General features: G+C 38.1%; 1 protein-coding gene across 2 annotated transcripts in view; it reads right to left on the bottom strand.

Moving 5' to 3' along the window:
- Positions 1 to 627: 627 nt before the first annotated feature.
- The window catches only part of eps8l2 (EPS8 like 2), a 167,997-nt gene continuing 152,684 nt past the window's right edge, over positions 628 to 15,940 (bottom strand). For both annotated transcript variants that reach the window (XM_052466987.1, XM_052466986.1), the window contains 2 exons: positions 3,093 to 3,225; positions 628 to 2,766 (listed from right to left, as the gene is read on the bottom strand). In XM_052466987.1, coding sequence (XP_052322947.1) covers positions 2,692 to 2,766; positions 3,093 to 3,225 — 208 coding nt within the window. In that variant the 3' untranslated portion in view covers positions 628 to 2,691. The remainder of the gene's footprint in view (positions 2,767 to 3,092; positions 3,226 to 15,940) is intronic.

Here is a 15,940-nt window from a genome sequence, read left to right as displayed (position 1 = left end):
ATCTGATCGCCCTCCTTGACAACCTAACAACGGTTTGAGCCACCAAAAAAGTACCGATTGGATGGCCCCATCTGCAACGTTTCAAGCTAGCTGTGGAGTGAGTTTACGTCACGTTCTGACTGTCACGCCTTGGTCTTAGTATGTTGTGTTTTCTTTATTTATTTGGTCAGGCCAGGGTGTGACATGGGTTATAGTGGTGTGTTTTTTGTCTCGGGGTTTTGTGGGGTGTCTACGTAGTCTATGGCTGCCTGAGGCGGTTCTCAATCAGAGTCAGGTGATTATCGTTGTCTCTGATTGGGAGCCATATTTAGGCAGCGATATTCTGTGAGTGTTTGGTGGGTGATTGTTCCTGTCTTTGTGTTTGCCCCAGATAGGGCTATTTCGGTTTTCATTATTTCATTTCATTACTTTTGTAGTCTCTTTTGTAGTTTTTTATTAAAATATATCATGAATCATCATCACGCTGCATTTTGGTCCGATCCTTGTTCTACCTCTTCGTCAGAGGAGGAGATAGAAGAGAGCCGTTACACTGACCTCCGTTACGTGAGCTTGAACAGGATTGGATTACACCACCGGTAATATGACTACAATCTGTAACCTAAGGATGGAATTCAATACGATCAGCAGTGGAGTTGAATCCCGAACTTGCGTTTATTATTGAAGGAATAAACACGTCTACACAGAACAGAAATATGATTGGATGACAATTGTAAACGTAAAGCATACTTCATATAGACAGTGGCACAGGGATGCAATAGTTGGAGGATAGGTCAAATGAATTACAGAACTGTATTTAGTAATAGTTGGAGGATAGGTCAAATGAATTACAGAACTGTATTTAGTAATAGTTGGAGGATAGGTCAAATGAATTACAGAACTGTATTTAGTAATAGTTGGAGGATATTTTGCAATATGGAAAGTGTGACTGGATATGAGAATAGAATACAGACTGCTCAGAACTATAATGTAGCATTATTCAGTAAACAGTATAACATTAATACATTGGAGTATAATCAGATATGTGAACAATAACATCCAATTTGAAAATGTACTTTTGAAGAACTTATGGATTTGATTTCACCCAAAAACATTTCTTCAAGAATTCCCTGGAAATAAAACAAGGACACACATACAGCCGTCAGTCACATACAGCAGCCGTCAGTCACATACAGCAGCCGTCAGTCACATACAGCCGTCAGTCACATACAGCAGCCGTCAGTCACATACAGCAGCCGTCTCATACAGCCGTCAGTCACATACAGCAGCCGTCTCATACAGCCGTCAGTCACATACAGCAGCCGTCAGTCACATACAGCAGCCGTCAGTCACATACAGCAGCCGTCTCATACAGCCGTCAGTCACATACAGCAGCCGTCAGTCACATACAGCAGCCATCAGTCACATACAGCAGCCGTCTCATACAGCCGTCAGTCACATACAGCAGCCATCAGTCACATACAGCAGCCGTCAGTCACATACAGCCATCAGTCACATACAGCAGCCGTCAGTCACATACAGCAGCCGTCAGTCACATACAGCAGCCGTCAGTCACATACAGCAGCCGTCAGTCACATACAGCAGCCGTCAGTCACATACAGCAGCCGTCTCATACAGCCGTCAGTCACATACAGCAGCCGTCAGTCACATACAGCAGCCGTCTCATACAGCCGTCAGTCACATACAGCAGCCGTCAGTCACATACAGCAGCCGTCTCATACAGCCGTCAGTCACATACAGCAGCCGTCAGTCACATACAGCAGCCGTCAGTCACATACAGCAGCCGTCTCATACAGCCGTCAGTCACATACAGCAGCCGTCAGTCACATACAGCCATCAGTCACATACAGCCATCAGTCACATACAGCCGTCAGTCACATACAGCAGCCGTCAGTCACATACAGCAGCCGTCTCATACAGCCGTCAGTCACATACAGCAGCCGTCAGTCACATACAGCAGCCATCAGTCACATACAGCAGCCGTCAGTCACATACAGCAGCCGTCTCATACAGCCGTCAGTCACATACAGCCATCAGTCACATACAGCAGCCGTCAGTCACATACAGCAGCCGTCAGTCACATACAGCAGCCGTCAGTCACATACAGCAGCCGTCAGTCACATACAGCAGCCGTCTCATACAGCCGTCAGTCACATACAGCAGCCGTCTCATACAGCCGTCAGTCACATACAGCAGCCGTCAGTCACATACAGCAGCCGTCAGTCACATACAGCAGCCGTCAGTCACATACAGCAGTCGTCTCATACAGCCGTCAGTCACATACAGCCATCAGTCACATACGCACTCACACACACACACACACAGATGCACAAACTATCTCTCTCACCACTACACTTGTAAATGAATATGGTCCCTCACCACTATACAAAGATAGAAACATTGTCAGGCAAAGCATCAAAAAGCAATAGTCATAATTACCAGAGAACATCATTGAAGAAAAAGGTAAACATACACATTCACTAAGATGAAAAATAAATATATATTTGAAAAAAATTATATAACATTTATATTAAATGCCAATGTTAACTGTCGATTGTCTGATAAAAAGAAGTTGGTGAAAGGGTGGGCACTGTGGGAGGGGAAGGCTTCTGGTTGGTTGCTACTGGAGAGGGTTGTTATGGTGACCAGCCATGCTGAGCTGTGATTGGTTGACAGTAATTGAGCATGCTCAGATTAGTCCTTGCCGGCATCGATCTTCTCTTGTCGTCGTCTCATAATCTCTTGGAGCTCTGAATTCCCATTGTTCTTCTGGAAATAGATTTTCAGGGTTGAGTTTTTTCAATTTTTATATCTAAACATCTAAAGGCTCTAAACGTGTGGCGTGTTAACCTGTTGGACAACTGGTTCAGTCTTAGATTACAACTGGTTCAGTCTTAGATTACAACTGGTTCAGTCTTAACAACATCAGATTACATGTAATAAAGGTAATTATCTTAAACTACTCGAATAATGTGCCTGTGCATGTGTGTGTGTGTGTGTGTGTGTGTGTGTGTGTGTGTGTGTGTGTGTGTGTGTGTGTGTGTGTGTGTGTGTACAGTGGTTCATGTGTCAGTATGTGTGCATGTGATACAGACCTCTAGCTGGGCTTTCTGCACGGTGGTCTGGCTGTACACCCTGGCTCCCTCGTCTCCACACACTGCCTTCAGTTCCTCCTTGTTCAGAGAGAAGAGCTGAGCGCCCGTCAGGTTCCCTAGGCACTCCACCGTCCTGTAGGGAACAGAGACTACATTACCCATAATGCTCTATACCCAGGCAATCCACTGTGATGTATGGAACAGAGACTACATTGCCCATAATGATCTATAGCCAGGCACTCCATCATGGTTTAGGGAACAGAGACTGCATTATCCATCAGACCTGGGCAGGAAATAGTTGTGTTTTGTAGTTTGTTTTAAAATACCAACTTTTGAAATACTCTAGGTAGTTTAATGAAGAGTTAGAAATGTAGCGTTTTCAAAGGCAATTATTTTATGTGATATTCAAATACAGGTCTCAGAAAAATGAATACTATTTTAATGTATTTGAATATATGCAAGTTATTTGAAAAAAAAATTGTATTTGATGGTTGCCCAAAATGTAATGAAGAACCAAAGACGACAACAAGTAGTGTGTGTTAATGAAACATATGAGGGACATGGAATCATCAAGATAACCCACTTTTCCAGCCTCAAAATGACTTACACATATTTTCATAATGAGTGAGACATAACGTACCACCTGACACCAAGTTATTAAACATGTGTGTTGTCATTGTGATCATTACAACAACAATAGTGTTGCATAAGATTTTGATAAATGGAATAAGGAACAGTCACTGTTCCTCTTGTCAGGAGTTACAAATACTCTCAGCTCTTTGTTATACGATTAAAATGCAATTACTCAATATGAAAGTATTGAATGTGCCAAATCAGGATGCTTTGTCCATTTGCAATATGATATCATAGAAAGTCAAAAGTCGAAGTCAAAAGTCACTTTTTTTGGCCAAATGCCATAAGAAATGTCCAAATACAATATGAAAGTATTGAAAGTGCCAAATCAGGATGTTATGTCCATTTGCCATCTACGATCATAGGAAGTCGGTTTCCAAAAAAAAAAAAGTCAGTGAACCATGTCCAAATGGCATTTATACTCCCCAAATGATATATAGCACTATGTTAAGACATGAATCAACCTAGATGGTCTATTTGTCATGTATGATGAGGGAGAAGTGGGAGAAGTGGTCCAAAATTACCAGGGGTGCCCCCTATTGGATGGGCATGGGTGGGGGGTGCTCCCTACCCAACCGTAGACCCCTTGCTCCCCCTAAAGGCATTAAAAAAAACATTTTAAAATGTTCTTCTGATAACCCATTCCAATCACCAGGTGCACGGCTGTCCATTTGCAATATGTTTCAATGGGCATTTACCATCACGAATTTGACATGCTCAAAAATACTGCAGAAACGCATAATTGACTGGCCCGATGAACTCGGGATGGCCGGGCAGTGATTCTGGTTCCTCTCCATCGCTCGTTGGTGTTGATTTCAGAATGTCATTTTGGTGATGGTCTATCACTGTTTAAACATATTGCAAATGTACAAAAGTCAACCAGCAAGTCAGTGTCCATCAGTCAATTAGATATCATTCTGACACCAAACTGATACCATCTGACACCAAACCCACTTTTCCCCAACTCGTTTAGAAGCCAACTATCACATATTTCAGAGCAGGCCCATAATTCACAGCGCCTCCGGTTTAAACCATAATAAAAACGTAAAACACGTAAAACACGTAGTTACTGAATCCTGGGTCATTCGGTGCCCTGACTTTAATTGGTGCTGAAAATCCACAGGGTCCTTGAATGAGCTATCGTACAGAAACGTTGGGGTCCATCTCTATGGGTCCGAGGCGGATTCAATGAACCTAGTCTTGCGACTCTGGGACTTTTCTAAATGTCGTCATTTTCATAATGGTCCAAATGAATTGAAGTTATTGCAAATGTACGAGGCTGTTTCTCGGTCTGAGAACCTTCTAGAGCCACATAACTCACCGTGCACTATCGACTTGAGCTCTCGAACATGTTTCTATGAAGCTTCAGAGGTCTGACGGTTCTTTGATAGTTCAAACAAAGATAACTCTTGCAGGCTCTGTGTGTCTAACGCTAACCCTAACCCTAACCCTAACCCTAACCCTAACCCTAACCCTAACCCTAACCCTAACCCTCTAAGCCCCACACCGTGTCACTCCATCCTTGCTGTGTGTGTGTGTGTGTGTTAGTTTTTCTTGGAAATCTGATGGGAGAAATGACTGATTTACAGCTCATGTGTCACGCCCTGATCTTAGTTTTCTTTATTATTTTGTTTAGCTCAGGGTGTGAAGGAGGGTTGTATGTGTGTTTTTTCCTGTCTAGGGTTTATTGTATATCAATGGGGTTTTGATATGTCTAGGTAAATGTAGATCTATGGCGGCCTGAATTGGTTCCCAATCAGAGACAGCTGTTTATCGTTGTCTCTGATTGGGGATCGGGCCCCGGGGCACGGCCTGCCGCCGTCTGCGAATTTGACAAACATTCGCAACATGGAGTTTCTCATCAACCATACAGGAAATGCCAAAATGTTCCCTTCAGGTATGAAATGGACATCGTGGGGCAATGGACATTCAGAAGAATGGACATTTACATAATGTTCAGGTAGAAATGTTTGATCTACTGTCAGATAGATGGGAATAGTGTAGGGGAATGTGTGCTATACCCATTCTGTTTCTATCTTCAACATACAGTTCTAGATACAGCCCTCTCATTAGTAGAAGACAGCCAATCCATGGAGATACAGCCCTGTCATTAGTAGAAGAGAGCCAATCCATGTAGATACAGCCCTGTCATTAGTAGTAGACAGCCAATCCATGTAGATACAGCCCTGTCATTAGTAGAAGACAGCCAATCCATGGAGATACAGCCCTGTCATTAGTAGAAGACAGCCAATCCATGGAGATACAGCCCTGTCATTAGTAGAAGACAGCCAATCCATGTAGATACAGCCCTGTCATTAGTAGTAGACAGCCAATCCATGTAGATACAGCCCTGTAATTAGTAGTAGACAGCCAATCCATGGAGATACAGCCCTGTCATTAGAAGACAGCCAATCCATGTAGATACAGCCCTGTCATTAGTAGTAGACAGCCAATCCATGTAGATACAGCCCTGTCATTAGTAGTAGACAGCCAATCCCGGTAGATACAGCCTTGTCATTAGTAGTAGACAGCCAATCCATGTAGATACAGCCCTGTCATTAGTAGTAGACAGCCAATCCATGTAGATACAGCCCTGTCATTAGTAGTAGACAGCCAATCCATGTAGATACAGCCCTGTCATTAGTAGAAGACAGCCAATCCATGTAGATACAGCCCTGTCATTAGTAGAAGACAGCCAATCCATGTAGATACAGCCCTGTCATTAGTAGTAGACAGCCAATCCATGTAGATACAGCCCTGTCATTAGAAGACAGCCAATCCATGTAGATACAGCCCTGTCATTAGTAGTAGACAGCCAATCCATGTAGATACAGCCCTGTCATTAGTAGTAGACAGCCAATCCATGTAGATACAGCCCTGTCATTAGTAGTAGACAGCCAATCCATGTAGATACAGCCCTGTCATTAGTAGTAGACAGCCAATCCATGGAGATACAGCCCTGTCATTAGTAGTAGACAGCCAATCCATGTAGATACAGCCCTGTGATTAGTAGACAGCCAATCCATGTAGATACAGCCCTGTCATTAGTAGTAGACAGCCAATCCATGTAGATACAGCCCTGTCATTAGTAGTAGAGAGCCAATCCATGTAGATACAGCCCTGTCATTAGTAGTAGACAGCCAATCCATGTAGATAAAGCCCTGTCATTAGTAGTAGACAGCCAATCCATGTAGATACAGCCCTGTCATTAGTAGTAGACAGCCAATCCATGTAGATACAGCCCTGTCATTAGTAGTAGACAGCCAATCCATGTAGATACAGCCCTGTCATTAGTAGAAGACAGCCAATCCATGGAGATACAGCCCTGTCATTAGTAGAAGACAGCCAATCCATGGAGATACAGCCCTGTCATTAGTAGAAGACAGCCAATCCATGTAGATACAGCCCTGTCATTAGTAGTAGACAGCCAATCCATGTAGATACAGCCCTGTCATTAGTAGTAGACAGCCAATCCATGGAGATACAGCCCTGTCATTAGAAGACAGCCAATCCATGTAGATACAGCCCTGTCATTAGTAGTAGACAGCCAATCCATGTAGATACAGCCCTGTCATTAGTAGTAGACAGCCAATCCCGGTAGATACAGCCTTGTCATTAGTAGTAGACAGCCAATCCATGTAGATACAGCCCTGTCATTAGTAGTAGACAGCCAATCCATGTAGATACAGCCCTGTCATTAGTAGAAGACAGCCAATCCATGTAGATACAGCCCTGTCATTAGTAGTAGACAGCCAATCCATGTAGATACAGCCCTGTCATTAGTAGTAGACAGCCAATCCATGGAGATACAGCCCTGTCATTAGAAGACAGCCAATCCATGTAGATACAGCCCTGTCATTAGTAGTAGACAGCCAATCCATGTAGATACAGCCCTGTCATTAGTAGTAGACAGCCAATCCCGGTAGATACAGCCTTGTCATTAGTAGTAGACAGCCAATCCATGTAGATACAGCCCTGTCATTAGTAGTAGACAGCCAATCCATGTAGATACAGCCCTGTCATTAGTAGTAGACAGCCAATCCATGTAGATACAGCCCTGTCATTAGTAGAAGACAGCCAATCCATGTAGATACAGCCCTGTCATTAGTAGAAGACAGCCAATCCATGTAGATACAGCCCTGTCATTAGTAGTAGACAGCCAATCCATGTAGATACAGCCCTGTCATTAGAAGACAGCCAATCCATGTAGATACAGCCCTGTCATTAGTAGTAGACAGCCAATCCATGTAGATACAGCCCTGTCATTAGTAGTAGACAGCCAATCCATGTAGATACAGCCCTGTCATTAGTAGTAGACAGCCAATCCATGTAGATACAGCCCTGTCATTAGTAGTAGACAGCCAATCCATGGAGATACAGCCCTGTCATTAGTAGTAGACAGCCAATCCATGTAGATACAGCCCTGTCATTAGTAGACAGCCAATCCATGTAGATACAGCCCTGTCATTAGTAGTAGACAGCCAATCCATGTAGATACAGCCCTGTCATTAGTAGTAGAGAGCCAATCCATGTAGATACAGCCCTGTCATTAGTAGTAGACAGCCAATCCATGTAGATAAAGCCCTGTCATTAGTAGTAGACAGCCAATCCATGTAGATACAGCCCTGTCATTAGTAGTAGACAGCCAATCCATGTAGATACAGCCCTGTCATTAGAAGACAGCCAATCCATGTAGATACAGCCCTGTCATTAGTAGTAGACAGCCAATCCATGTAGATACAGCCCTGTCATTAGTAGTAGACAGCCAATCCATGTAGATACAGCCTTGTCATTAGTAGTAGACAGCCAATCCATGTAGATACAGCCCTGTCATTAGTAGTAGACAGCCAATCCATGTAGATACAGCCCTGTCATTAGTAGTAGACAGCCAATCCATGTAGATAAAGCCCTGTCATTAGTAGTAGACAGCCAATCCATGTAGATACAGCCCTGTCATTAGTAGTAGACAGCCAATCCATGTAGATAAAGCCCTGTCATTAGTAGTAGACAGCCAATCCATGTAGATACAGCCCTGTCATTAGTAGTAGACAGCCAATCCATGTAGATACAGCCCTGTCATTAGTAGTAGACAGCCAATCCATGTAGATACAGCCCTGTCATTAGTAGTAGACAGCCAATCCATGTAGATACAGCCCTGTCATTAGTAGTAGACAGCCAATCCATGTAGATACAGCCCTATATAGCATGATAATACCATGAGATAACTGAAGACTATATAGCATGATAATAACATGAGATAACTGAAGACTATATAGCATGATAATACCATGAGATAACTGAAGACTATATAGCATGATATAATACCATGAGCTAACTGAAGACTATATAGCATGATAATACCATGAGCTAACTGAAGACTATATAGCATGATAATACCATGAGATAACTGAAGACTATATAGCATGATAATACCATGAGATAACTGAAGACTATATAGCATGATAATACCATGAGATAACTGAAGACTATATAGCATGATAATACCATGAGATAACTGAAGACTATATAGCATGATAATAACATGAAATAACTGAAGACTATATAGCATGATAATACCATGAGCTAACTGAAGACTATATAGCATGATAATACCATGAGCTAACTGAAGACTATATAGCATGATAATACCATGAGATAACTGAAGACTATATAGCATGATAATACCATGAAATAACTGAAGACCAGCATGATAATACCATGAGATAACTGAAGACTATATAGCATGATAATACCATGAAATAACTGAAGACCAGCATGATAATAACATGAGATAACTGAAGACCAGCATGATAATAACATGAGATAACTGAAGACTATATAGCATGATAATACCATGAAATAACTGAAGACTATATAGCATGATAATACCATGAGCTAACTGAAGACTATATAGCATGATAATACCATGAGATAACTGAAGACTATATAGCATGATAATACCATGAAATAACTGAAGACTATATAGCATGATAATACCATGAAATAACTGAAGACCAGCATGATAATACCATGAGATAACTGAAGACTATATAGCATGATAATACCATGAAATAACTCAAGACTATATAGCATGATAATACCATGAGCTAACTGAAGACTATATAGCATGATAATACCATGAAATAACTCAAGACTATATAGCATGATAATACCATGAGCTAACTGAAGACTATATAGCATGATAATACCATGAGATAACTGAAGACTATATAGCATGATAATACCATGAAATAACTCAAGACTATATAGCATGATAATACCATGAGATAACTGAAGACTATATAGAATGATAATACCATGAGATAACTGAAGACCAGCACGATAATACCATGAGCTAACTGAAGACTATATAGCATGATAATACCATGAGATAACTGAAGACTATATAGCATGATAATACCATGAAATAACTGAAGACTATATAGCATGATAATACCATGAGATAACTGAAGACTATATAGCATGATAATACCATGAAATAACTGAAGACTATATAGCATGATAATACCATGAAATAACTCAAGACTATATAGCATGATAATACCATGAGATAACTGAAGACTATATAGCATGATAATACCATGAGATAACTGAAGACTATATAGCATGATAATACCATGAGATAACTGAAGACTATATAGCATGATAATACCATGAAATAACTGAAGACTATATAGCATGATAATACCATGAGATAACTGAAGACTATATAGCATGATAATACCATGAGATAACTGAAGACCAGCATGATAATAACATGAGCTAACTGAAGACTATATAGCATGATAATACCATGAAATAACTGAAGACTATATAGCATGATAATAACATGAGCTAACTGAAGACTATATAGCATGATAATAACATGAGCTAACTGAAGACTATATAGCATGATAATACCATGAGATAACTGAAGACTATATAGCATGCTAATACCATGAGATAACTGAAGACTATATAGCATGATAATACCATGAGATAACTGAAGACCAGCATGATAATAACATGAAATAACTCAAGACTATATAGCATGATAATACCATGAGCTAACTGAAGACTATATAGCATGATAATACCATGAGCTAACTGAAGACTATATAGCATGATAATAACATGAGATAACTGAAGACTATATAGCATGATAATACCATGAGATAACTGAAGACTATATAGCATGATAATACCATGAGATAACTGAAGACTATATAGCATGATAATACCATGAGATAACTGAAGACTATATAGCATGATCATACCATGAGCTAACTGAAGACTATATAGCATGATAATACCATGAGATAACTGAAGACTATATAACATGATAATACCATGAGATAACTGAAGACTATATAGCATGATAATACCATGAGCTAACTGAAGACTATATAGCATGATAATACCATGAGATAACTGAAGACCAGCTTGATAATAACATGAGATAACTGAAGACTATATAGCATGATAATACCATGAGATAACTGAAGACTATATAGCATGATAATACCATGAGCTAACTGAAGACTATATAGCATGATAATACCATGAGATAACTGAAGACTATATAGCATGATAATACCATGAGATAACTGAAGACCAGCATGATAATAACATGAGCTAACTGAAGACTATATAGCATGATAATACCATGAAATAACTGAAGACTATATAGCATGATAATAACATGAGCTAACTGAAGACTATATAGCATGATAATAACATGAGCTAACTGAAGACTATATAGCATGATAATACCATGAGATAACTGAAGACTATATAGCATGCTAATACCATGAGATAACTGAAGACTATATAGCATGATAATACCATGAGATAACTGAAGACCAGCATGATAATACCATGAAATAACTCAAGACTATATAGCATGATAATAACATGAGCTAACTGAAGACTATATAGCATGATAATACCATGAGCTAACTGAAGACTATATAGCATGATAATAACATGAGATAACTGAAGACTATATAGCATGATAATACCATGAGATAATTGAAGACTATATAGCATGATAATACCATGAGCTAACTGAAGACTATATAGCATGATAATACCATGAGATAACTGAAGACTATATAGCATGATAATACCATGAGATAACTGAAGACTATATAGCATGATAATACCATGAGATAACTGAAGACTATATAGCATGATCATACCATGAGCTAACTGAAGACTATATAGCATGATAATACCATGAGATAACTGAAGACTATATAACATGATAATACCATGAGATAACTGAAGACTATATAGCATGATAATACCATGAGCTAACTGAAGACTATATAGCATGATAATACCATGAGATAACTGAAGACCAGCTTGATAATAACATGAGATAACTGAAGACTATATAGCATGATAATACCATGAGCTAACTGAAGACTATATAGCATGATAATACCATGAGATAACTGAAGACTATATAGCATGATAATACCATGAGATAACTGAAGACCAGCATGATAATACCATGAGATAACTGAAGACTATATAGCATGATAATAACATGAGATAACTGAAGACTATATAGCATGATAATACCATGAGCTAACTGAAGACTATATAGCATGATAATACCATGAGATAACTGAAGACTATATAGCATGATAATACCATGAGATAACTGAAGACCAGCATGATAATACCATGAGATAACTGAAGACTATATAGCATGATAATACCATGAGATAACTGAAGACTATATAGCATGATCATACCATGAGCTAACTGAAGACTATATAGCATGATAATACCATGAGATAACTGAAGACTATATAACATGATAATACCATGAGATAACTGAAGACTATATAGCATGATAATACCATGAGCTAACTGAAGACTATATAGCATGATAATACCATGAGATAACTGAAGACCAGCTTGATAATAACATGAGATAACTGAAGACTATATAGCATGATAATACCATGAGCTAACTGAAGACTATATAGCATGATAATACCATGAGATAACTGAAGACTATATAGCATGATAATACCATGAGATAACTGAAGACCAGCATGATAATACCATGAGCTAACTGAAGACTATATAGCATGATAATACCATGAGATAACTGAAGACTATATAGCATGATAATACCATGAGATAACTGAAGACTATATAGCATGATAATACCATGAAATAACTGAAGACTATATAGCATGATAATACCATGAGCTAACTGAAGACTATATAGCATGATAATACCATGAGATAACTGAAGACTATATAGCATGATAATACCATGAAATAACTCAAGACTATATAGCATGATAATACCATGAGCTAACTGAAGACTATATAGCATGATAATACCATGAAATAACTCAAGACTATATAGCATGATAATACCATGAGATAACTGAAGACTATATAGAATGATAATACCATGAGATAACTGAAGACCAGCACGATAATACCATGAGCTAACTGAAGAATATATAGCATGATAATACCATGAGATAACTGAAGACTATATAGCATGATAATACCATGAAATAACTGAAGACTATATAGCATGATAATACCATGAGATAACTGAAGACTATATAGCATGATAATACCATGAAATAACTGAAGACTATATAGCATGATAATACCATGAAATAACTCAAGACTATATAGCATGATAATACCATGAGATAACTGAAGACTATATAGCATGATAATACCATGAGATAACTGAAGACTATATAGCATGATAATACCATGAGATAACTGAAGACTATATAGCATGATAATACCATGAAATAACTGAAGACTATATAGCATGATAATACCATGAGATAACTGAAGACTATATAGCATGATAATACCATGAGATAACTGAAGACCAGCATGATAATAACATGAGCTAACTGAAGACTATATAGCATGCTAATACCATGAGATAACTGAAGACTATATAGCATGATAATACCATGAGATAACTGAAGACCAGCATGATAATACCATGAGATAACTGAAGACTATATAGCATGATAATACCATGAGATAACTGAAGACTATATAACATGATAATACCATGAGATAACTGAAGACCAGCATGATAATACCATGAGCTAACTGAAGACTATATAGCATGATAATACCATGAGATAACTGAAGACCAGCATGATAATACCATGAGATAACTGAAGACCAGCATGATAATACCATGAGATAACTGAAGACTATATAGCATGATAATACCATGAGATAACTGAAGACTATATAGCATGATAATACCATGAGATAACTGAAGACTATATAGCATGATAATACTATGAGATAACTGAAGACCAGCATGATAATACCATGAGATAACTGAAGACTATATAGCATGATAATACCATGAGCTAACTGAAGACTATATAGCATGATAATACCATGAGATAACTGAAGACTATATAGCATGATAATACCATGAGATAACTGAAGACTATATAGCATGATAATACCATGAGATAACTGAAGACTATATAGCATGATAATACCATGAAATAACTGAAGACTATATAGCATGATAATACCATGAGATAACTGAAGACTATATAGCATGATAATACCATGAGATAACTGAAGACCAGCATGATAATAACATGAGCTAACTGAAGACTATATAGCATGATAATACCATGAAATAACTGAAGACTATATAGCATGATAATAACATGAGCTAACTGAAGACTATATAGCATGATAATAACATGAGCTAACTGAAGACTATATAGCATGATAATACCATGAGATAACTGAAGACTATATAGCATGCTAATACCATGAGATAACTGAAGACTATATAGCATGATAATACCATGAGATAACTGAAGACCAGCATGATAATACCATGAAATAACTCAAGACTATATAGCATGATAATAACATGAGCTAACTGAAGACTATATAGCATGATAATACCATGAGCTAACTGAAGACTATATAGCATGATAATAACATGAGATAACTGAAGACTATATAGCATGATAATACCATGAGATAATTGAAGACTATATAGCATGATAATACCATGAGCTAACTGAAGACTATATAGCATGATAATACCATGAGATAACTGAAGACTATATAGCATGATAATACCATGAGATAACTGAAGACTATATAGCATGATAATACCATGAGATAACTGAAGACTATATAGCATGATCATACCATGAGCTAACTGAAGACTATATAGCATGATAATACCATGAGATAACTGAAGACTATATAACATGATAATACCATGAGATAACTGAAGACTATATAGCATGATAATACCATGAGCTAACTGAAGACTATATAGCATGATAATACCATGAGATAACTGAAGACCAGCTTGATAATAACATGAGATAACTGAAGACTATATAGCATGATAATACCATGAGCTAACTGAAGACTATATAGCATGATAATACCATGAGATAACTGAAGACTATATAGCATGATAATACCATGAAATAACTCAAGACTATATAGCATGATAATACCATGAGATAACTGAAGACTATATAGAATGATAATACCATGAGATAACTGAAGACCAGATAATACATGAGCTAATATAGCATGATAATACCATGAGATAACTGAAGACTATATAGCATGATAATACCATGAGATAACTGAAGACTATATAGCATGATAATACCATGAGATAACTGAAGACTATATAGCATAATAATGAGATAACTGAAGACTATATAGCATGATAATACCATGAAATAACTGAAGACTATATAGCATGATAATACCATGAAATAACTGAAGACTATATAGCATGATAATACCATGAGATAACTGAAGACTATATAGCATGATAATACCATGAGATAACTGAAGACTATATAGCATGATAATACCATGAGATAACTGAAGACTATATAGCATGATAATACCATGAGATAACTGAAGACCAGCATGATAATACCATGAGATAACTGAAGACTATATAGCATGATAATAACATGAGATAACTGAAGACTATATAGCATGATAATACCATGAGATAACTGAAGACTATATAGCATGATAATACCATGAGATAACTGAAGACCAGCATGATAATAACATGAGATAACTGAAGACTATATAGCATGATAATACCATGAGATAACTGAAGACTATATAGCATGATAATACCATGAGATAACTGAAGACTATATAGCATGATAATACCA

The sequence above is a fragment of the Oncorhynchus keta genome, chromosome 17 (assembly GCF_023373465.1).
Source record: "Oncorhynchus keta strain PuntledgeMale-10-30-2019 chromosome 17, Oket_V2, whole genome shotgun sequence".
In the NCBI taxonomy this organism is placed as follows: Eukaryota; Metazoa; Chordata; class Actinopteri; order Salmoniformes; family Salmonidae; genus Oncorhynchus; species Oncorhynchus keta.
This window is presented reverse-complemented; position numbering and strand designations above follow the sequence as displayed.